The sequence below is a fragment of the Phalacrocorax aristotelis genome, chromosome 9 (genome assembly GCF_949628215.1).
Source record: "Phalacrocorax aristotelis chromosome 9, bGulAri2.1, whole genome shotgun sequence".
NCBI classification, from domain to species: Eukaryota; Metazoa; Chordata; class Aves; order Suliformes; family Phalacrocoracidae; genus Phalacrocorax; species Phalacrocorax aristotelis.
Window position 1 is genome coordinate 3,021,234 of NC_134284.1, and position 25,880 is coordinate 3,047,113.

The 25,880-nt window shown below is 35.3% G+C and overlaps 1 protein-coding gene across 1 annotated transcript in view; it reads right to left on the reverse strand.

The window, feature by feature from the left end:
• The window catches only part of RYR3 (ryanodine receptor 3), a 254,437-nt gene that overhangs the window by 178,327 nt on the left and 50,230 nt on the right, over window positions 1–25,880 (reverse strand). The window contains exons 3-8 of the mRNA XM_075103206.1: window positions 17,032–17,139; window positions 8,514–8,588; window positions 7,444–7,522; window positions 5,451–5,563; window positions 4,904–5,003; window positions 1,827–1,920 (exon numbers count right to left, since the gene is read on the reverse strand). Coding sequence (XP_074959307.1) covers window positions 1,827–1,920; window positions 4,904–5,003; window positions 5,451–5,563; window positions 7,444–7,522; window positions 8,514–8,588; window positions 17,032–17,139 — 569 coding nt within the window. The remainder of the gene's footprint in view (window positions 1–1,826; window positions 1,921–4,903; window positions 5,004–5,450; window positions 5,564–7,443; window positions 7,523–8,513; window positions 8,589–17,031; window positions 17,140–25,880) is intronic.

A 25,880-nucleotide genomic window follows, 5' to 3' on the forward strand; every position in this document is an offset into this window, starting at 1 on the left:
CAGAGAATTGCTCGTTTTTCACAACAGCATCCACATAACATTTTCTTCATCTTCTTGATTACATCCATCTTATTCTGATTTTTTGTCAAGCCTGCCTTTTTGATGTTCGGTAAGTGATCCCCCTGTATTTTCACTTGGCCTGTAATAAAAGACCTGAAGGTTCTTCACAGAGAATAGTCACTGTGTGAATTGTTAAGGAGCATTCTCTACAGAAAACTTCAGAAAATGAAATGTCTGTTCTATGAAAAGAGAAATTATCACTCCAGTCCAACTTAGTTTATTTAATAGTTCTAATGGAATGCATAGAAAAAATTAAACAAACAGATGAAAACAAACAACCATTTTCCAGTGTTCTTTCTCCTGTTCCTATTGCTATTTGGTTTTTCTCATGTATTCCTTTGTTTTGCATAATGTAAATGTGACAACTGTGACAGAGTACAAGCATGGCCTTATGTCTATGATGCAGCTCACAAATCCAAAAGATAGGACAACTCTAAATTGTCAGTCTTAGCACATTGTGTCACTATCACACATCTGAAAGTGATCAATATAGCATTCACATTACACTCCTATTTTAGGAACATAAATACATAGATTTCATTTAAAAAAAAAAATTTTTTTAAATTTTACACTTTTATTTACACAGTTTTAAAAAAATGGAAGCAGAGCTTAAGGCAGTAACAACACCAGCCAAACACATGTTAAGAAGATGATCATACAGGGCAACAGGACTCCACAATTATTTTTGGCTCTAACTATATCTGACTTGTAGATAAGTAACAGCAACAGCAAAGTACAGCATTCGTGAACATACTGAAAAGGCCTGACACCTATTCTAACATATTAAGATTGGTTGTTTATAAAAATCTGAATATGACATCTGTTCCACGCAAGGTATCTAGATCCTAATGCTTTTGCTAGTATTTTTATACAAGGTGTGCACATTTTCACACTCAGTGCAAACTTCCTATCATTTTCTATACACCTCTGAAGAGAACAGCAACTAAAAAATTAACCAACAAGCAAAGTCTTCTGCCATTCAGTTTGGGGTTTGTTTTTTTTTTGCTTTGGAGACATTTTTACTCTACAGAAATGTAAAAATGGAAAATTTAGAGCTGAAAAGTTTACTTGACACAACTGAATGTCACTTGTGGTATCATATTACCTAAAGCATAACATATTCGTCACAACAGCTATAGGGATCTTTTTTGTTGAACATGATTTTTAATGCTGGGGGTTTTGTGTATTAAAATTATTAGCTTGCTGTGATTTTGATTATCAGCAAAATGTGAAATTAAATTCAAATAATAAAATTCAAATAATAAATCAACATAATATATAAGAACTGTAGATTTAAGTTTAATACAAAAGTGGTTTAGCCTAGCTAATATGATTTAATTATCCTAACGCTTTAATCAAATCTGAGAGAGCAAGGACTTGCAAAAAGATGCAGAATATATAGAACATGAAAGTTATTGTAGAGGCTAAACTTTCAGAGATATTTTTAGAGCTTTTTTTTTCTTTTTTTTAAATTACCTTCCTCCCTGCTAATGCTTGCTTACCTCTGCTTATAGTAGTATGCATTAAAGACAAACAACGTAGCAGACTGAAATCTCACTGGAAATCAAGTACTTGAATTTCAGCAATAAAAGAACCTATGACTGATTTTCTGCTTATTAGGTCGCAATTTCTTGTAACAATGTCACTGCCTAATTAAAGATTGATGTAAAGAGCATTTTACCTATCAGACCCCAAATTCAACTGACAGTCAACAAACTATTTATTTTTTGAGAGAAAAAAATGTATTAAAATGCACCACCACTTACTTGTGCTGTGAATCATTCTGCTCTGTAGATGGAATTGTCAAACACTCATCATGGCCATGGAAAAAGCGTACTACATGCCCACCAAGAAGATATCCTGTAGAAGAAGCGCACTTACTCATTAGCTTAAACATTGACAATATGAAAATAACACCCTCAAAAATATTTAAAAAATGAAAAAGACCGAGGTGAAATATTTCCAAATTTTCCCTCATAATTGAAAATAAAAAGAACAAATTTAGTATGACAACATATTATTTTTAGTATATTTTTCAGTTGAAAATATTTCTTCTGAAAATGAAGACAAAAAGAAAGCAATCTCTTAACACTTAAAAATCAAATTCGGATTCTGGGACAAAAAAGGAAAATAAAAACTTCTGTGGCAATTACTGTTTTGAAAATTTAATGCTTTAGGTAAAAGCCAAATCCAATCTCTAATACCACAGTTTCCTCCCCCTTAATACAATTTAAATCTTCTCAATACAAAATAATTTGGTGACTTCATCAGTTTGTTCCGACATTTATAATTTGTGTCAAAATCAAAACTGCACAGCAGCAGCAGGAGACAGAGGACAGAAAACCACTTAGCAGTTCTGCAGATTAACTTTAATGGAAGCTACCTTTCCAACCCATTTAATACAAAGACTACAGGTCAAAACCAGACACTTTGATCACAGAAAAAAAAAGAAAAGAAAAAAAAATGGTGTAGGAGGAGGATGATTCATCAAACCCCCAGTCCAAACTGTTCTGACCTTGTAAGTGAAATTAATGTCTTTTAAAAGAGCAAACACACAAAAATGAGAAAGGGTAGAAGGAAACTTCTATACTGTGCAGCTGATTCACTATAAATTTGTAAACTGGGAAAAGAGTAACTGGCAATCATCTTGTTGCCAATTTATACAAAGGTCAAAGCAAAGAAAGAATGCAAAAAAATACAATTTCCTGATATTTATGTTCCATAGAAACCACTTCAAACGTCACAAAAAATATGTTGTCCAACTTCCAGTCCAATTTCAGACTTAGGAAATCCCACTTTCTCAGTTTGTCCGTTCACCTTGAGCTAGGCTGCTAAGTCTTTTGACATATGATCATCCCTCATGTAAACCATTCTGAGAAGTGTGGATACAGCTAAACCTAAGCCAAAGTAGTTGGGAAAAAAGTGACACACAGAAAATTTTTAAAATGCCGTTTTGGATTATGTGACCAATTCTGAGCTACACAATACAAGGGTTCCAAGTACAGCAAAGGGCCACTAAGATGATTGAGAGGCTGGTGCACCTCACAAATGAGGAAAGGCTGAGACAACTGGGACTGTTCGACCTAGAGGAGAGAGGCTCTGAGGGGATCTCATCAATGGGAAGAGGACCGAGTCCGGGTCTCTTCAGTGGTGCCCAGTGATGGACAAGAGGCAGTGAGCACTCACTGAAACACAGGAGGGTCCATCTGAACATCAGGAAACACTTTTTCACTGTGAGGGTGCCTAAGCACTGGCACAGGTTGCCCAGAGAGGTTGTGGAGTCGTAATTCTTGGAGATATTCAAAAGCCATCTGGACATAGTCCTGGCCAGCCTGTTCTAGGTGGCCCTGCTTGACCAGGTCCCTTCCAACCTCAACCACTCTGTGATTCTGTAAGTGCTGAGGAAATTTAGCTACCAAATCCCTGCTGTTACAGAATTCTAAAATAGACCATGATCTCTCTGTGTGGATCATTAGGTTTGTGGTCTGTTACAAGGTTTTAATTTTACTATAGGATAGCTTTTCTGTGTGCTTCATTTTGTTTTACCTGTGAAACCTGAGGACATGGGGACTCTTCCAGGATTAACCTCTATTCCATTAACGTCCCATGATGGCAGGGGGCCAGACAGCCATTTATAAATATACATCTCCAGCATAATACACTTCTTGCAACAGAAAGCTATCAGAAAGTATTACAAGGAAAATCCATATCCCATATGCTCTTAAAATGAACACCTACAAGCATTGTGAGACAAGTTTCCTATGGCCCAGTGCACAGAAATGCTCTGGGATGCTGATTTAAACCACTTGGGGTTAGAAGGACCTGACCACAATTCAGATAAGCCTAGCGACTGTTAGTCTTTAGCACCAGGATAGTCTATTTCTACCAAGACTTAGCACAGCTGATCCCAGGGAAATGCAATGCCTCTTTAAGACTCCTTATAGTCCATTTTTTCCTATGATCCTGTATATTATTATATCATATATTATAGCATAATGATCCTGATTTAAAGATATTTGCCATTCACGAATGTGGAGGGCTGATACTTTGAACAGAGCACAGCAGAGATAAGTACAATGTTTGTTATGGCAGTGTTAATGACAGAGTATGGCACTGATATAAGGAGCAATATTGAGTGGATGACCCTTTCATTACAGAACAAAACATACCTCAAACACAATAAGGTGACGCTTCTCAAACATGGTTGTAAATAGCAGTCAGCTACCTAGAAAGAAATCCTGACCCTGTGGTGTGGGATTTAAGGCTGATTAAGAGGATGCGCTTAGAGAGCTCGTTTTCATTGACTATTACAGAGAGACAATAAGGAACCATGGCTGTGAGATCCAGAAAGGATATTGAGCAAATATCCTTAAAGAACATAACTAAGAGATTGAAATAGGACCCTTGAGAAACCTGCTTTCCATTTTGCAGATACCTTTACCTCTCTTCTGTTACCTCTGTTATAGGGCAATTGAAAAACCTATACAAAATCTTAAGTTTACTGGCTTTAGACATACTGCAGTTCCTACTCCCCAAAATGATACTGAATACAATAATCTCATCTGTTGCTCTCTCAGTCTTCATTTCTCTTGCAGCTTTTTATGCTTTGCTATTCTAAAGTTACAGCACTTACTTAGCTTTTCTTCAGTTATTCTGGCTGATGTTTCTGTATTTCCCCATTTTCCCTTCTGTTATTCTTCTACTCTATGCTAATTTTATTTATTTTCATTAAGCTTTTTGGTTTGATGTTCAGATGGTGGGTTTTTTTCATTTTCACTCTTTATGAAAAGCAATACAAAGTCATCTAAAGCATAAACATTTCTAAATAAATAAAATTACAAACCTTCTGTAATACTGCTTCCTGAGCATGTCGGATGTACATTCCATAGCGTCTGCATAAAGGAGGCATCCACCTGAATACTTCCATTTGACATGGAGAGATGCTGAAATAAGATGACAGGAACAGGAACCAGTGACTTTATGCAATTAAAAATATTTAATACATTAATTTTTCAACAAAATAGAAATACATAATAAATATACAAATATTCATTGAAAATTAATAGTCACTTGCTTTTAAAATGAACTTTTTTCTAAATCTAATCAGCAGACTCCAGCTGCAGGTCAGAAATCTTCCACAGTTACAGAAATAAAAACTTCCCAAGATGGAGAATGCTGAAGCACCCCTTGGGAAAAATGCATAGAAGCAGTTTTGTTCTAGGTGGAGGAAACCTTTCACTTACAAAAAAAAAAAAGTGCTTTACAACCAGGCATTATTTCCTAGATTAGAAAAAATTTCATTCATAACAATCCCAACCATCTTCCCCAACTCCTCACAGCACTTTCTATTTTCCCCACCATGTCTCCACTTGCTAAACAAACCAACCTACCAGGTATCTTTCAGAGGAAACACTGACCAGGATAAGATCATCACCTATTCGAACCTTTTCTCCTTCTGACCTTTGTTTAGAAGCAGGGTGTATTGTCCACCAGCACGCCTCACCTAAAGGAGAGAGACACTTACCAAGGGTATACGAAACAGACAGCTCCCAGGAAATTTAAGGATATCTTTAAACAACATTGAAATAGCATAATAAACAATTGTGTTGTAGAAGACACACGCCTTATAAAACCACCTCATTCCTCTTTTCAATCCATCTGAATTTTTTTCTTTTTCCTCGAAAATTTGGCAAGCAATCTTTGCATCACTGAAGCTGATATTTCTCTTTTCATTTTTTTTTTTTTTTAAAGCGACTAACCACTTACAAAACAGCGCTCAGAACTGCCCTCCCTTCAAGGCTCTCACTGCTGGTAAATTGCTATTAGCTCCCTCAGTCTTAATTACCACTTTTTGTGTCTTCTTTTGCTTAATGTTCCTATTTAATTCACAATCTTCCGCATCATTTCCACTCTAAGCCACAGTTATGTTGCTGAATACAAAATTTTGAAACAAATACTCCATAACTTTACAATATTGCTACATGACATATACCAGTTCTGAGAGCAGTTCCATGAGCACTACAGCCCATACGACTACAGGGTAGCCGGGCCTAAGGGTGACAACCACAGAACATTTCCCACACATTAAATATAAGATTCCAGATTACTTTTCACACACGCGTGCACACACCCCCACACCCCCCAGTTCTGGGAGAATTACCTAATTTGTTCCACAGTTTCACACCCTTCAGGGTTTAGTTAAGACCCTGAAGAAAACAAGCTGAAATCAGCTTTCTCACTAGGCCACGCAAAGTGGGAGAAACTTAAAGACAAAAACGGGTAGCATAAGACAAAACAAAAAATCTGCTTGATCAACTAACACATTTCATGTAAAACCTCCTTAAAACAAAATTTGATGGTCATGAAACTAATCATAAAGGAGGCAATAAATAAAAGTTACATCCCTCAAAGTAAAATTGCCTCTCCATCATCAAGTAGTCTATCTTTATTTTAATTTATTTTTGAAATAATAAAAATAAAAATTCAAACCACAGGTTTGTATTAATACAACTGGAATTTCTTTATTTGAAGCTTCACATTAATGAGGTGTGTATACAGGTACTTAGATTTTTCCCTTCATGTCCGGGCCTGGGTACTACAGGGTCACCTGTTACTTTCTGATGAGTACTCATCACTTTCAGTAACCATTAACACTGTGCATACAGCAGCAGGTAAACCTATTTGTGTCTGTGATCGAGTTGCTTTTAAATTCACTTAACATAGCTCCCAGTGGCATCTCAAAATTAATATGTGACTTCATGGAAGTAAGTTGGTTTTTTTCTGTATTTCTGCCAGCAGCACTGTTACTGGCAGTACTCCCAGAAATCTACTAATTCTATTTTAAAGCTTTCACATAATTTCTTGATTGTTTTATATATCTTCCACTCTGTCCCATTATTATTTTGCTCCATTTTATGCTCTTCTTCAGCTCTTTTAGCAACGTGCTCATTACATTTTTTCTGTTTTCCTGCTCTACAAGTTGCACACTTCTTTTGTTGCATCATTACAATGTATATTGTAAATGAACCAGTATATGGCTTCACCATATTCTAATTTTATTGAAAGTGCCAAATCATACAAATAGAAAAAAAATGCATCAAATCTATTTTATTCAATGGAAATTTTTTATTTTGACCATTATCACCAGTGTTACTGTAGTTGCGGTAACTCAGTTTAATTGCAAGGCACTCTCCCATTCTTACACAAAGTCAGTCAATTTACTGAAAGTCATCAGTATTGACAGTCAGCATTTACTTTCATTCATCTTATTTCTAATGAACACATAAACATGGCATTCATAAGCTTACAGGGCCACTAATCTCAATGCCTTTTCTAAAAACAGAACTGTGTGACACGTTTTCGTTCAAAAATAACTTGCTGTACCTGCTGCGTGTTCTCGTAGTCCCACATCAAATGCAAGTTTATCTGTCTGGGATCTTGATGATGTTAAACATGTCAAATACTGCAAAACAGTGAAGTTATTGAAGAAAAAAAAAAAAACCCAACACACATGCCAAATTAATACATTCACTTTCCTCCATCTTACTATCAGCCGGTGGTTAATTTTTTTGAATTAGCTAAGCATGATGCTATTTGTATACAAGCTCTCCCTGATTTAAAAACATGAATATCCTTTCCCACTTCAGCACATATTTCTCTGTGCAATTTAGCTCCTACCTTCCAAAGTTTCACACAGTTCATCACACAGGGACGGGCAAACATCTTATTACAGCATTACTGTAGAAGTTTGCTTCATGAAAACACAGCAAACATACCAAAAGGCAGGAATCATACTTGCAAGTCTGGTATATCAAGGCAACTACAATTTGTATGGTTCATAAACATAAGTAACAGAGTTTAAAGACTAATGTAGAATCTTCCAGTACAGGAAAAAGGAGGGAAGATGCTTTCTTGACTTCTCATTTCTTCAACCTCCTATTAGGTATACTTGCATTGTCCCTAATAAGTCAAAGATCCAGAACAGTTAAAATATTTGAGTTGTACAATGCAGTGAAACCAAATTTACACAAGGTAGCCTGAATAGCATGTCTGTGGGCATAGTCTCTGGGACCTATGGGATGTTAAAAGGAGCACTTTATCTTACAAAATATGATGGAAAAAATAACACATATTACAACAAATTCATTTCCAATAGCAGCAACTTGCTAGTGGAATTATCATTAAAATGGATTCCTTAAGGACACAGAAATAATCCACAACAAAGGAGCTTATCAGCTACATTTCTGAGTGAAACAGGTTGAAAAATCTGAATTTAAAATACATGGCCCGCTTCCATTGTGCTGAGGCACCATAAGCTATTAAAATTTCTTTATCTAGAGTAGAAGAGAACTTAGAAAGAACGTTCTGCCAGATTTATATATTATTTATTTTGATAAAAAGATGTTTATTTGAGTTTCATGTTACTCATTCTGTTGAAGCGCTCCTTCACTTACCATTTCACTAAACGAATGTCGAAGTAGTATAGCATGGCCATAGAGCAGGGTTCTGTGACCACCCCCTTGAGCTGCCTACAAAACATGACAAAGAAGGTGAGAACTCCACTGCACTGCATGGAGTATGACCAGAACTACGTAACAACGTGAAGAACTACTACAGTTCAAGTAATAGGTGCAAATATTCAAGGAAATTATGAAATGTATTTGCTGGGCAAAATTCATAAGAAAGACACAGCTACAGCAATGGCCAAATAGCTTCCAAGGTAACAAATGTTCCTGGTCAAAGGCTCTTATTCTGAGCTGGTTTTTATTATAACTAAGTAAAAACATCGCTTTCAAAAATATTTTTAAAATTAAATAAGGTACTACTTACCTTTCTTATAAACTTCTCAGAAGCGTTAAAAAAATAATAATAAAATAAGTATATATACACATACACAACCTGAAATCTGAAAGAGGAAGACCTCACCTATTGCCCAGAATATTTTAAGCACACACAAGGATATCCACTTGCTAGGATTGATGTTATTGTAACCATTTACCAGATTCATTAAAGCAACTGCATCCATAATTTCAACCAAGAACAGTTATTTCAAATAAGAAAATATATGACAAGATCAGGGAGAGGCAAAACTGGGCTTTCCATACACTCCTTTAGTGAATTTAACACACATCTTTTGAGCTCCTTTTGGTGACCCGAAGAAAATAAATCAAAGTGAAGAATCTTAACAAGAAAGTTACCTATGGAACAACAGAACACAAGCTTTACAGGTTTTCAAGTCTGCCTCTCTCAGCCTTCTAGCATCTTACTTCTTAGTTATTTACAAATAACAAGCCTATTCAAACATAAGTAGTATGACAGAGAAATTAAATTCTTGATTTACTGGGGTGCTTTCCACTGAAACTAAGGTTTGGGGTTTTTTTTTTTTGTTTTAGATCCTCGGTCCGAGATTGTATAAAGCACTTTTTTAGGAAAGTGATCTGCGAATTTTGGAGAATCATGGATATCAAGATTAATGTTAATACTAATTATACTATGGTGGTCAACATTATACTCTTTTTTTTTTTTTCTCTCGGTCCAGATCATAACATTTGCATCTGCTAGGTCTTGAGTAATAATAAAAGGTCTAACACCAGGATCCTGATAACAAGTTAGAAATTACTGATTTAAGAGTATCTAACTTTTCATGTAATTGCTTGAAACTGTTCTCACACACACAGAGGGCTTTTTTCCCCCACTTACAAGTGCATTTGCTTTATGTTCTTTTTGTTTCAGGTATATTTAGGGAATCATTAAATATGAAAGATGATTCTCCAAAATATAACGGGGATCGTCTCTAGTACATTACATATTGCTAGAAAGGACTGCCTTTAAGCTCAGTTCTTTTCCTTGGATTCACATGGAAGGGACCAAGATAATTAAAGGTAGTTCCAGGAACTCGGACAACGGTTATGCATGTGTAGGCAAAGCTATGTACAACCTCTGCTCTACAGAACACCAACTTAGGAGAAATCAAGCTGAGGAAGCTACTACATTCTATAGCTTGACATATAGAACACTTAATACTCATTGAAAGGATTAAAAATTAATGTTATTTGTCCAAACAGAAGGAATAAAACTCTAAATGGAATTCAGCAGAGGTCTTTCATTACAACTGCAATAGAATAAAAAACCTACTTCTATTTTTCTAGCTAATTAACACACAGACATCGACAAATAGGGATTTGGGACCTGGTTATTTTGGAACTTAATGCTGTTAACAGATAGGAGACAGTTTAATGTAATTTTATGTAGTAAATTTTACAGAGAAATTTCTCAGAATTATATGGATGCTACGTATACTCTCTTTCACAATATGATCCATATCGTTACGTGAAATTTCTCAGTACACCCAGTGGCAAACTAAAGAAACCCAAACTCCTGGATAATGATTTTTGGACCCACACAGAAAATACATTAGATTATTGGAAAAAATTTGAGACAAAAATAAGCACATTTTTGCTGGTCATTCAGAGAACATAGCATACTTTTAGATATCATTATAAATGGCTGATCAGAAACAATAAATAAAAAATTTCCAAGAGCTCCACCAAAACACATCATCCATAAAAAATTGGTTTAATAATAAATCCTGCAGGAACTTATCACTGCTTGGGGAAGAAGACCAGAAAAACATCATGTAACAGTGTCTATAATACTTCTTTATAAATTAAAGCTTTTTTTTAATCAACAAGGAAAACCCTAACAGCAAAATCAACTCTAATTACGGACAGGTTGGCAGAAGAAAATTACATGTAGTCAGTTTGCAACAAATATACGCATATTGAGAACAAGCAATAAAACAACTCAATGCTATTTTTTTACTGAAAGCTTTTAAGTGAAGCACGTGTAATATTAAGGCTGATGCATAAAAAAACCCCACCAACCAACCAAAAAAAAACCTCAACAAAACAACAAAACTCCAAAATCAAATAAGCTATATTCTTCTTCTAGAAAAATCTGAAACTAACACAGGAATTTATTTCAAATGAAATTTAATATGGAAAGCAAGCCATTCAATGAAATGATAGACTGGTGGAACCAAAAAAAGATTAATGTTAATTATACGAGGCCAAATCCTATTATTAGCAATGATTTTATATTGAGAACAGAATGTAAATGAACATTTTAAGACATGCATTCCAACATTTCATGCTCTCATTTTTCTCTACGTATATAACACCTAATAAAAGACAGCATTTTGTATTATTCATCTCAAAAATAGCTTTTTCTGAAATCTTGTTCAGAAAATTTATTATCATATCAGTTTACTTTCACAGTGCTAAAGATAGTGCCTCATAATACAAAATATTTAACTTGATTGGTAGTTAAGACATATGTCTCAAAACAGAATCAGTTAATTTGAACTTAAAAAATAACCCATCCATTTTACTTGTTCACATAAGCTAATTTTGAGTTCACCTTCTCTGAATTTAACAAATCCTTGTGGTCCAGAAAGGAAGTTTCTTGCATTATTGTTCAGGCTTTTATTTTTCATTTCATCCTTTCTATTTATATGAACTACTGTGTTCCTATTACCATTTCCCCGGTGGATGGTACCCAGCTTCAAAGTAAATGCAGGGCAAGGCAGTTTCTAAATAAATACAGTACAACAGACTGCATTTTCTTTTTTATTCTCCACTGCCCCCAAAGCAACAGTGTGATAATTTTTGCTGAAGAGATTATATGTCCTCTGCTGCCAATCCCAAATATAAATATTCATATATTACTAGTAATCTCAGATTACATGTTTTGTCTAAGTTTTTGGGTGAGTGTTTTGGAAATACCAAAAATTGTGTTATTGCTGAGGAGTCCTAGAATTGGTTACATCAATCTTGCTTTCCCTAAACAAGTGCTTTTTTCATCAAGAGTTCCATTCTCTACAAAGAAATGTATCAGCAAAAATAAAAAATTACACTTTAAACTGAAGGAAACAGTAGAAAACAAGGGGTCAATAACAATGAGGTCTGGAAACCTGAAAATCATTGCAACATCAGAGGTGACAGAGCAGAACTCCAGCTTCCCTGAGCTGCGCATTGACATGGGCCCGTTAAAGATCTGGAGTGCAGAATAAACCAGCAGATTGTGGTTATCCTGCTCCTAAATTACAGATTAAAATAAAGGTTCTTCTACTCCTCAAAAAGTAAAAATGAAGGAAGAGTTTAACACCTGTGAATCAAATAGCAGCATGTGATGAGAAAACGTTAACTGAAATGCTGAAGTCTTTCTGAGTCCAGATAATACAGTCTTTCTATAGCACATACCTCATCCCCAGGCAACCTAAACATGAAAGACGGCTACAAGAATGGCAATCTAATATGGAATTAAAACAATGCGTGATCATAAAACATCACTTTATTTCCCTTTCTCTCTTCAAGCTGACATTTTAAAAATAGAATCTATATTTGTTATTTCACTACCATATTTCTCTTAATTTGTAAGATGCAAAAAAGATAGAAAATATTTAAAGGATTTTTATTTATAAACTATAATAATAATTTTTATTATGGTAAAGGCCAAAATCTATATCTGATAATTTCATGGTTATATCATTTAGTCTATACACTATTTAGATGTTTTCCCAATTTGGTACGAAAGAGTTAATTCCTGAGATGTATTAAAGAATTTCTCAATATACAAACTTTATTTTGCTAGTTATGTTATGTACCACTTACTACCATAGTTTAATTTTAAGACTACACTATGAAAGAAATTTTTTAAATAGTAAATAATATAATAAAATCATTAGTTTCATGCACTTGAAACAACAACCTGATGGAGGCCTACTACACTACTGTCACAGAAGTTTTGAGTATTAAATGCATGCATCTGCAACACATAAGAAAATTTCTCACTAGAAATTACTTGATTCCACCATGTATATTATGCAAACAGTGTTCACAATATATACAGTACCTTAGGGCATTTTAAGACACACTCTGTAGTTTATCCTAAACTGCACTCCTATAGACTTATAGCCACTATCCATTGACCATAATACAAAATGCATCTCAAGATTTTAGCCTGCTGGACTGCACCTAACTTAGAGGATTAAAAGAGCATAAAATAGACATGAAGGATGTCTGAAAATATATATATCTCTCCTAAGTGAACGGATACGATTTCCACATACAAAGTACAATAGAAACAAGCTTACAGAGAAAAAAAAACAAAAAAACATTCATTAATAGAATGAAAGGTAGGTACTGAAGCTGGCATTATAAAACTGAAAGCATAAAAGTGTACAGTTTCACTCTTTCTTGTTAATCACTCTTCAATAGAAACCTTCTCATTTTTAAAAATTTAAATTCTGCAGCCACATTATTCAAATAAAAACAAATCCTAGTTTTGAGTTATTTAATATTTATTGATCTCAATGAAATCATGAGGAGTTTTAATCCACAAGCATTCTAAACCTCTTTATAATTTTATATGATTGAGAAGCCATCTTGCAAAATGGAATTTTTTCCTTCAGAAATATGGACAACAGAGCTCACATTGAATGCCTGCAGCACTTAATTTAACAACAGCAACAAAAAAGGAAGTTCTGTCATTAATGTTAGTTTCTTTGGGATGATACAGAATCACAGGATGGCAGGGGTTGGCAGGGCCCTCTGGAGCTCACCCCGACCCACCCCCTGCTGGAGCAGGCACCCCCAGAGCAGGGGCACAGGAATCCCTCCAGGCGGGGTGTGAATGTCCCCAGGGAAGGGACCCCACAGCCTCTCTGGGCAGCCTGTGCCCCTGCTCTGGCACCCGCACAGGGAAGGGGTTTGTCCTCATGTTCAGGTGGAACTTCCCGTGTTCCAACTGGTGCCCGTTGCCCCTTGGCCTGGCGTTGGGCACCGCTGAAAAGAGCCTAGTCCTGTCATCCTGACACCCGCCCTTCAGATATTTACAGGCACTGATGAGATCCCCCTCAGGCTTCTCTTCTCCAGGCTGAACAGACCCAGGTCTCTCAGCCTTTCCTCCCAAGGGAGATGCTCCAGCCCCTGATCACCTTGGTAGCTCTGCGCTGGCCTTGCTCCAGCAGTTCCCTGCCCTTCTTAAACTGGGGGAGCCCAAAACTGGACACAGCACTCCAAAGGTACTGTGTACTCCAAATGTACTCCAATTACACAATATTTTGGCAAATTGTTTTATTTCAGATGAAAATGTTATAAATTAATATATACATATTTGACCACCTTTACTTTTATCTTTATGAAAAATAAAAATGTTTTAAAAAACATTTTTTTCCCTTTCTCATTACCTAGACCATAGTTATTAAAAGTTTCAATAGGCAATCATTGCACAGCCCGTCAGAGCTAGAGTTACACTTAGATTTCCTGTGAAAAACAAGACTCTCTGCTGGGTAACAAATGCTTAAGTACTGCTTTGATGCATTTGATTGACAAATAGATAAAATTGCCAAGTGTTTTAAAATGGTGAACTGCTACACAGCAATGAAAAGACTGCAGAATGAATGGCAATTTATAATTCAAGAGAAAAAATACTTAATTTTTTTTCTATAACCATTTAATCTTTAGAAGAATAATATATTTTTTGAATGTATCACTTCTGCATACATCGATATGACTTTTAAAAAATTAGCCTCAAGTAAATAAGACACCATTTTGATTTTACCTTCTCGGATATATACTTAAATCATAAAATTCCCCTCCTCCTACATATTATGCTTTTTTTTTTCTAGGATTGTACTAAAAAAGGAAGACGATGTTAAAACTGCATGCACAGTATATGAATCCCAGAAAGAAATCAAAAGAAATGTCCTATCATGAAAGAAATGCGGCATAAATTTATATTTGACCAAAAAAAAAATTATAGTGGAATATTTTCTTTAACCAAATTTCTTTAGATAATACTGAGATTACTTGTAGTTTTTTGTTTGGTTTCTTCCTCAGACATCCATTTTTCCTTTTATTTAGTGTGACAGAGTCTTAACTCTGTAAGTACAACAAAAGAAGAATTACAACTCAAAGGAAATATGAGTTTTCTGGTTCTACATAAAATAAAAATGAAAACTGACAGACTATCTAGCTCTGCAGGTTATTTGCATTGCATTAGTTGACATTTAGTCTTATAAAATAAGTAAAGCCATAGAGTTTTATCATGCTCTGTTCATAGGAGAATAAAACTTCAATTCAATTCAATTCAGCTGAAATTGGAGAGTTAGGGTCAAAGCAATCAAATTAATATAAATCTTCCAGCCAGGCTTTTGGACTATGCTGTGAAATCAATTAAAGCACAGCGTCATAGAAGATAACAGCAAGATGATCTGATCGGGCGGCGAAAAACTGAGAGGTATGGTAAGCATCGGTGCACTGAGGTTGCACGCAAAGAATTCAAGAGTTCAGTCAACTTTGAGAGACATATATGCGACTACTACCAAATTTAACTCTAAGTGAGAGTGAAATGCAGACTATTTTTATTTACACAAGTTTTGTGGTTTTCACGGTGCCAGAAAGCAATTACGGAATCTATCATAACAAATAAACGTTGTAAAGCCTTATTTACTATTACTCTGTTAGTAATACTTCACCCCATACATTAAGAAGTGGCATTTCCTTTTTTTTTTTTTAGATTTTAGTTGTTCACTGAGTAGAAGAAAGCAATAAAGGTCATGTCACGTTTTACTTTAAATTCCTAAAACTTATACACATGAATATAACAGAGCAAGAGAGTGGAGACCATAGGCCGATTTCATTTCCTTTCAGAGAAACACAAGCTCTACCTAAGCATCTAAAACTAGACTATTTACCTAAATTACCTACTTACAAGCGATTCACAGATGCAACAGCAAGTGTAACTTCTAAAACCTCCAGAAGTATTAATGCATAAATGAGAGGTAAGTCTGTCTCACCTCAACAACTATCAATGAGGTTCAGCTGATCGTTGAAAAAATGATCATTGTTATGCAGATCATTGAAAATACAGGCAAATCTGTATCTGGGGTTTGGATTTAGGCTTAGTTTTTACTTATAACACCATCACCTTTTGCCAAACAAATAGCTTAGAAGTTCTGTGAAAAATACAGTTCCGAAATAACTTTGTCAGTAATACAGAACATATAATGAAGAGCACTGGGGTTTTTTGGCATCCTGATTGCTCCAGTGTGGAAGTCCTCTTTCAGTCATTCTTAGACTATCTTAGATTTGAAGTGATAATTCAATTGAAACTTTAGTAATATGAAATGCAAGCATAGTTACAACACACTACACTATAAGCACTCCAGAAAGTATGCTTGTCCATAGTAGTAGAAGTAAATTATTAAGAAACCCAAAGAGAATTTTGAAATAACTATTTCTATCCCACAGTTCTTGCTTGTCACCACAGATTAAATAACTTGAAATTATACTGAAACAGTTTAGTTACACACCTACAAAGAAAAATATTGTATTTTTATATCTGAACTAAAATGGATTTGACACTTTGTTTTATTGATAGGACTTAATTTCTAGCTGTTAATTCATGTGAGGATAAATCAAATTAAATCAAAATATCTGAAATACTTCCTTAGCTCAAAGAAATAAGACAGAATATTTCCATGATGAGAAAATTATTTTGTTTTCTCCATTAATAAATACCGCTATAATACAATAATGCTTTTATGACAATGATTTATGTTTCAGACAAAACCTCATATCTCATATATTCTCCTCAGGTTCATAAAAGCCAGGCTCAGTCCAAGGGTTCTCTTATTCCTTTTTCAGTATCCAGTTCTGGACTGATGGTAATAAATGGTGTCTGAAGATGATGTTTCTGGGTTTTGTAAATACTTCAAAATAATAACTGCACCTGCTCTGAGGAGCTAAACAGCAATGACTATTATTAGAGTAGTGGAGCAATAATGTCCTAGGAAAACTGAAGAATCTGCTATGACATGAGGCCCTTCTAGAAAATCCTGGAGCAAGAAAAGAAATTAGAACAATCTATATTCAGAAATTTAATGTTCTTTGATGTCAATTTACTTACCCCTTCACTAGCATTATCCCCTGTGTTGGCCAGCATTTCTTGAAGGGCTCTGACAGACAGGGACTGTTCAAGGACAAAATTACAGATGCAAAGGTCTGGAGGAACATACTGTAAAAATGAATTAAACAGTGTAAGAACAGATCAGCAGAGCAGGTGAAACAGGATGAAAACTTTGAAGGCACATGTATGTTCATTTTAAAATTTATACTTAATGTTTACTCATTTGTTTTTGAGATACATGCTATTTCCCTGTATGAGAATAACATAAATCCATTCTTCACAACTTGACACTGCAGTAACTTTACTTTTCCTAGAGCTGTATTCCTCACAGTAAAAAAAAAAAAATCTTCATGTTCAAAGGCAAAAAGTTTTTCTCTACATATTTTTGCTTTCCTGTCTTTTAGAATGACACCACGAACATTGTGTTTTCTAACATCATTGACAAAACAGAAGAGAAGGTTTATGATCTTCTTGACATATAAGGTTGACACTGGACATATTAATAGCTGTCACTAAATAGCAAAGATTCAGACTCTTAAGATGAGATGAAGTATTTTAGGAGATCTCAATTGTTGAATCAATATGCCTGCTGCTTTTGAAACATTAAACTTACAGTCACTTCAAGAACAGCAGTCTTCTTCCAATTTATTGGCATTGATGTGTCCAAGAAAAAAAGACTCAAGGGGAATCATCAATCTATATAAATATGTGACAGGAAAGTACAAAGATAACAGAGCCAGACTCTATGCAGTGGCACCCAGTGAAAGGACAAGAAGAAATTGACACAAATTGAAACACAGGAGGTTGAATTTAAACAGGAGGATAAAAATCCTTTTTTACTGCGGGCATGGTAAACACTGGCACAGGTTGCCCAGAGAGGTTGTGGAGTTTTGGAGATACTCAGACTGTGACTGGACAGTGTCCTGAGAAATCTGCTCTGGCTGAACCTACTCTGAGCAGAGGGGTTGGACTTGATACTCTCCACAGGCCCTTTCCAACCTCAGCAATTCAGTATTGCGATTCATGATATAGATCATGGCTATGAATGAGCTTTAACGTGGGTATACTCTCCTTTTTCTTTTTTAAATCAGTATGACACAAGGGAGTAAAATCCTTGATAATGGTGAGTTTTAAGGTGGTGAAAAGGGAAATGATACAACTAAGAGTTTTCTAAACTTGCTGAAATGAAATCTTCATAGTAAGCTAATCAAGTACAGTCTTGGAATTCCCACCCTTTGATCTCTGCTATAGACTCTTTTTCTTTTTCTTTGGTGTTTTCAAACATATTTTGGAAAAGATTTTTAGGCCAAGGACTTGACATTGAAATTGCAGACATTAGAAATACATACATAATTGTTACGTATATTATTGAGGTAAAGTGAACTCTTCCATCTTTCTTAGGCGACTAAATAATCGTAAATAGTAAGTAGTTCATAATTTCATTAACTGCAACCGGAACAACTTAAACTGTAATACCTGACGTCACTCATCTCCACTATGTGGTACTAATTTTTTTAGCATTCATTAACCGCATCTGTGCACATACACCCCCCCCCCCAGTCTGTTATATAAACTCATACTATACATATATATGCATGTGTGTATGTAGTGTCCATATCCATACAGACATGTGCATACAGATTGTAACTGGAAGTTTACTCTTTACTAGGTTACATTCAAGGCCTCTCACATAACCAGACACAGAAAGATAATGTCATTCCTCAGTGAAATAAATTACAAATGAAACTAGGCTAGATTTTGTCTCTCATATTTGTTAGTAAAGTCTGGAAAGACTTATTTAGAATATTTTAATGCTGTGAACATGAAAAACTATCCAACATTAAGTAGCCTCTTCTTCCCAATGAACAAGACAGGTAAACAAAACCTCTGAGTAATACTTCACCCATTACTTTACTGCCTTAATTGCACCTAGCAGGCAAATAAGCCACATCATTATTGAAAAGAAAAAACAAAACCAAACAAAAAACCCCAAACAAGAAAGCCAGATATTTTTCTCTTGTCGTCCTACGTCAACTTTCAGATTATGCAGTTTCCATTTTATGAAGACATTTTGAGTACATATTAAACCACGCTGTCCTTGAAATACATTTGAATTAAAAAAAAAAAAAACCAAAAACCCAAACCAAAAACAGAAACAAAAAAAAAAAACCACAAAACAAAAAAACCCCACCCCAACCACCCTTCTATTTTCAACATGGAACTTAAATTCAGAAACTTAACTGGAATTTTATCTGGGAAAAAAATAACAAGGCTGGTAATCTAGTTTTAATGAGCATCAGACTACCTCTGGCACTTACTCCCACTCCAAACTGAATATGGCATAATCAGTATGATCCAATACTACCAACTGAACAAAAGAACTCCCATCAGTTTCACTGGCCACTGCTTTCATGCAACATAGACTGCATTTTGACTGGAAAATTGTTCTAGCCCTTACTTTAGGGCGGTATTAATGAAAGACATACTCTAAAACAATGTACTCCTAGTCACAGTTTGTATAAAATGTACATCTTAACAATTAATTTGTCACTTCTTTTTCGTAGCCTATGGAGCATTCAGCTTTCTTTAATAATATTGACTCTGATAACTACGAAATTAATGATTTTTCCACCCGGGACTTTGGGCAGCTAACCCCTCTTTCAAACTTCCAGTGTTACACAACAAGCTAACGCATGCACGCTATCACATACCCCGTTTCTGTGGTTGCATGGCAACAAATTTTTTTTTTAATTCCATTGACCTGAGAAATACTGATGAAAGGTAGTTTATGTGGATGGTACATGACCTAAGTAGCAACAGACCTCCTTAATTAAACTAGATTGCTTTCTTGGAGGGAAAAAAAAAAAAAAAAATTAAAAATAATTTTAAAACTAACTCTTGAATCTGTCAAGGCTTATCTGTCTTCTGGTCTTTTTGCAGATTATACTGTTTCATAGGTTTGATATTCAGTAGTCTCTGTGTGGCAGAGCATTTTACACTCTCAAATACAGAGCTAAAAAGGGTGTAATAAAATCTTGACCATCTTCTAATCTATGCTGTTTTCCCCCAACCCTGAGCAATGCTGTATTGTAATGGAATCCCACCAAAAAAGTGTCAATAAGAATGTTTGGTGAAACAAGAATACTGACAGGTGAGTGCTACAGGTAGAAGATGGGGAAATATTCACATCAGGAATCTTTAGGCTGAAATGAAAAACAAAATCTGTTCAGGTACCATGATAAGGTTTTAGGAAAGTAAGAACAGGGGTAGGTATTTATCCCCCTTCTGGCTACAGGAAATCAGAATGAACGTACAGAAGTAAGACAACATCACTTTCAAGAATCATCACTAAAAGAAAAAATTCAAGTGGAGAATAAAATCTTTTGTTTTACAGGCATTTAAAGATACGCTGAGCAAGAATTTCTGTAAGTGAATTCGTGTAGCAGAATAAGTAGACTGATAAGATATATGATGAAAGAAAGCAGGAATTTGGAATAAATAGTTCTTCAAAGTCAATGAGAGTTTTGGGGAGTTCTTCCAGCACATCTCTGCACAGTCTTGTCCATACATACAGGAAGATAATCAAAAAGATACATTTAATATAGGAAACCTATACAGATTTGAAAAGTAAATCTGAAGAAACAATTGACAGTTCTACCCTGACAGCTGTTCTTTTTATAAGAAGAAAATGCATATTTCTGAGATTTTCTGAACAAGTCTTTCATGCAGCGTTACCAGTTTCCCATCAACACACTCCTAACACTGAATATACCTAATTTTTCTGAATGAGGTGTTAAGATAAATAAAACATGCTACTGAACTGTAAATGTTCAACAGATTTGCAATAAACTTGAGTCTTAAAATAACTCTATTTTCTTACAGAAATAAATCAGAGTCCAGGTCAGATTACTTTCATCTAAATTGATTCTGGAGGAAGAGCAGAGAGCAGGAGAAGTAGATCAATAGGTCAAAGCTGATAGGAGAGGTGACATGAAGGTACAGATACAGGCTACACAGTAGCTAGAGAGGAGCAACACAAGCAGATATAGAAAAAATTTAGACCTACAGCAATGAAAAGGGGCCAAGTTCCAAGCTCTGTTATAAATAAATAAAAGAAAAAAAAAAAATCTATCAGTATGTAGGATTTCTCTCTCAAACAGCTCAAAATACTGTATAGAAAGTACAGACTAGAACAGCAAGCCATCATTTTCACAGACTTCTGACTGTCCACAGATACACTCATCTGCCTTAGCTTTCCATTTAAAAGGGAGACACAGAAGAAAAATTTTCTACTGTAAGGTAAACTGTGATTTACGGATAAAGCATAGTATTTTCACAATTTGTTGTTATTAATTAAGATTGCAACAGTATGTGCATACCTCATCATCAGTAGTGAAGGAGAGCTACCCATCCTAAGCCAGTCAATAACACACACCAGTCTAATTTTCACTCGTAGTTTCTTAGCATAGACAGCAAAATGCAGCAAGACAAAAAGTAAGGCCACAAGAATAACCACTGGTAAGGCCACACCTGGAGTACTGTGCCTAGATCTGGGCTCCCCAGTACAAAAGCAGCATGAAGCTGCTGGAGAGAGTCCAGCAAAGGGCCAGTAAAATGATTAACGGACTGGAGTCCCTTATCGCTCATATGAGGAAGAGATGAGATAATCAACGTATATGAATACCTGAAGGGAGGGTGAAAAAAGGATGGAGTCAGGCTCTTCTCAGTGGTGCCCTGTGAGAGAGGCAACGAGCACACACTGAAACACAGGAGGGTCCATCCGAACCCTTTTTCACTGTGAGGGTGCCTGAGCGCTGGCACAGGTTGCCCAGAGAGGTTATGGAGTCTCCACCCCTGAAGATATTCCAAAGCCATCTGGGGCATGCTCCGGCCAACCTGTTCTAGGTGGCCTTGCTTGAGCAGGGGTGTGGGCAAGATGATCTCCAGAAGCCCCTTCCAACCTCAGCCATTCTGTAATTCTGTGAAGAGTAAATGGCAACGAAGTTTCTAATACCAGGCTTCTACACATTCAACCCCAAAACAGATAATAGATTGACTCAATGCACGCAGTTAATGCTGGCTGAAACATTCTTACAAGCACATTGTGATTAAGAGAGCTTCATATCAAAAGATTCCACGGGAATATTTTCTACACCAAAGAGACACAGCCAGGCAAGTACAAAGTGACAGCGGAGGGAGCACTGAGGTAAGTTTTATGCTGAAGTTTAAACATTTTTCTCATTGGTTTTATGTCTATTTTGTCAGCCTACTGTTATTGCAATATGCAATAATTATTATTTATTATAAAAATAATAGCTGTGCAAATAGCTGTAGGGCATTTTTAACCATCTTATATATAATTATGCTAAGTTTGTGCTGCGTTGCATAGGGGGAAATGGAGGCCCATAAAATAGCTAATAGGAAAACCCAGCTCCCAAATTACACTTTGAATGCAGCTCAGTTTTCAGAATTCCTCCAGGCACTGTCATAACATTAAATTCGTGCAGGTGATATGCTTACTAACCAAATCTTTGCCCACAGCTTCTGGTCTGCAGTGCAAAAGAAACTGACATAAGCTAGTACAGGTTACTCAGGTACTAGGTTTACTTTTACCAGACCTATAAACTATTACATTCTGTCATTAGGACAGAAATCTTATCTTAATTACTTATAATTCCCTTCAGGCATTTAAGTTTACTTGACAATTTTGCTACTAAAAGAGATGCTAGTATATTGGAATTACTTTTGAGGTATATTTTTCCTAGGTATCAGTAGCCTTGGTGCACTAGACTATCAGCTTTGAACTACATTGTCTTTTGAAGTATCACTTTAAAACACCAAGGAAAACAGCAATGAAGTAATATAATTAGATCACATCAGTCAACAGTTCTGCTATTTCTTCTTTAGTGTAAAAAAAATATAAATTTTTCACCTCTAGTTAATTAGATTTTCCCCCTTACATTTTAAATATTGGACATTATTTAGGCAAACTTCATACAATAATTCAAAAAGGATCCATACAGACAGGAGGAACATAATTTTCCTACTACTGTATTAATGCAGAGTGCTTTTAAAAAACTGCATTTAAAATCCAGTCACCATAACATAAATTATTAGCAAATCAACGCTGTACTAGTTTTTACAAATAAACTGTAAAGAAATAACATGTAAGTTGCTTATGGATTTATAGTAATATTTGAACAGAAGTATCCTGTGATTGTTATTCCCTTCAGCATGTCACAAAAGTTACCAAAACAGCTAATGGCCAACCATAGAAACCCCATATTTTCCTCTTTAGGTTTCTAAGATTTTTACTTTTTTTATAAGAAAATACCTTCTTTTTCCTTTCCTCTCTTTCATTTTATCTACTTCTATCTTCTGACTTTTACTACATACAACTCTGATTAAAAAATTACTCATGAGGCTACACCATTTCATTCTGGAATTAGCAGATACACTGAGTTTTCTTCCTGTTTATCTTGTTACGTTTTCCAGATTTACTTGAATGGAAAAGCCAAAGTTTAATGAGTGAAGAAGCCGTCACATGTACTGCGCAAAGACTTTGGCTTTGATAAAGTGGTCAGCTGGAGAAGAGAAGGTAGTAGAAGGTAGCACTGTGATTTTCTGCTCTGGACTTCTGTTGACAAACAGGTCTTGAATCTTCTTTAATGCAATTTCTTCTTAATACACAGAAGAAAGCTAGCTTCTTTATAAAGTAATTTCCTGGGATAAGGAAATTATCTCGGGTAAACAGTACCATTTTAACAGTGAGAACAGTCTTCTGCTGTATATGAAAGAAAAGGATTTGTGTTATCAACGTTCCCATTTCAGAAGCTTATGGGCATTGTCCATATTTTCCTTTTTTAAACCAAACAGGCTGTGTCCTCCTCCAGTCATGATTCTGATAGCACCTCCTGGAACAATCTCCATTTTATCAACGTTCTGATGAATTTGAATGCCATGATTGTACTCTCTATTCCGGCAGCATTGCCACAGAGGTAATTAAAAAAAACCCAGAGCTTGCAGAAATAGTATAACTTCCCATCTCCTACCAAGTTTCTTTTGATTATACCTCTAACAACCCTGCTAGATCCCTTCAGCACATCATCACTCAGGGAACTTATGACTGTGTAACATCTGCCACGACCTTCACATTCCTCACGGGGGACAAAAACAGTTTCTCATTTTGCAAGCGTATTTGCATGCTCGTTTATTAGACTGTATACTGGCAGTACTGAAATATACCACTACTCTCTATTAATATACAAGGCACTGCAGATCTTCCTGTATGTGGCATGACTACATCAATTGCCAGTTCCCCAAAGTTTTTATAATATGAAAAATTTGCATATGTTAATTTAAATGAGGTCTTAATTCACAAAAATATTCAACAACATAGCAGTGAGAAGAGAACACTGTAGGATTTGATTACAAACTCATCTGTCCAGTAACTATTTTTCAGTCTACTGGATGTGTGTTATTTTGGTTTTCTCTTTCTTAATCCACAACCAAAATTTTAACCAAATGTAAATGAAAATAAGTGTCATTGCTAAGGGTTGTTCATAAATACTGTACTCTCTGATCATCCAGATCAACCTTCTACACTTCTTATTTTTCAAACAGATGTATTTACATGCCTCTCTCCAAATTCTTCACTGTTCTCAGTCAAGACCAGCAGTTCAGAAAGCTCCTCGGTAAGCTCTTTTAAATTATATTTACATACAAGTTTTCTGAACCTCTAAATTTTAAATGACCTTCAGAAGCTTCCGTAGTATTACCTGCTACTAAGCCACTTATGAAATGTGAAGCAGATCTATGGCATTCTACAGTAAAGCATACCCTTCCTCTTTTCCTTATAAGATGATGAGCAACCCACTGTCTTACAGATTGAGGTGGTTGTTGTCAGTAATAAATAGACCACACTGCAGCTGAGCTGTTGACAAATAAAAAATTCCCAATTGCTATCAAAGATTTTAAGAAAATAGTTGAAAATATATATGTGAAAACTAACTGCTTTTCCTTAAGCTCGTGAAAAGATTATTGGTGATTTGTAAAGTACAACAAAGAGAAATTATCTGACTCAACTCTTGAAATGCAAAGACACGCAAATTTAGAAGCAGCATAGCTCTTCACCTTAGAGATGAACAAGGGCCTCCCATACTGCATAAACAAACACCGTGGATGTAACACGGTCATAATACCTAGACTAAAAATAGGACCACATGGAAACATTTCAAGAGAAAAGATACAAAGACCCCACTAAAAATAATCAGAAGGAGAAATAAATTATCAGGAAGAAGAGAAAAGAAATAAAGACACAAAACAAAGAAAAAGAAAATTATGCAGAGAGAACAAAGAAAAGAGGGAGCAGGTCCTCCACTGTTTGCCTTTATTCTTAACATTCTGCTCTAGTACAGGTCTAAAATTTCATTTCATCTTTCCTTTCTCCTCTCAAGCTCCTTACTACTCTGTTTTCTTTTATTTTTTCTTCACAGCTTTCTTGCTTTTTTTCGCTTTGCCACTTGTTCTCTCTAAAACTTTTCAATTACTTAATATTTCTGTTCCCTGTACTCTCAACTTTCTGATTAATCAACAGTTAGAAGCAACACTTAATACCAGTAACTAACAGGTGACAATGCTTCTAAAATTATCAATCCAGTATATCAAGATATTTGAAACTACAGCAGTAATAGGAATAAGTTTTTTAGTGAACTTAAATCCTAATAACTGTCTGGAGAGTTAATCTGGAAAATATGAAGTATTTCAGTTACAGGAATTATTTTAAATAGTTAAAGAATAGTGGCTTTTGACTGTTAAGAGGTATTCCTCAAAATATATTTAGAATCTCT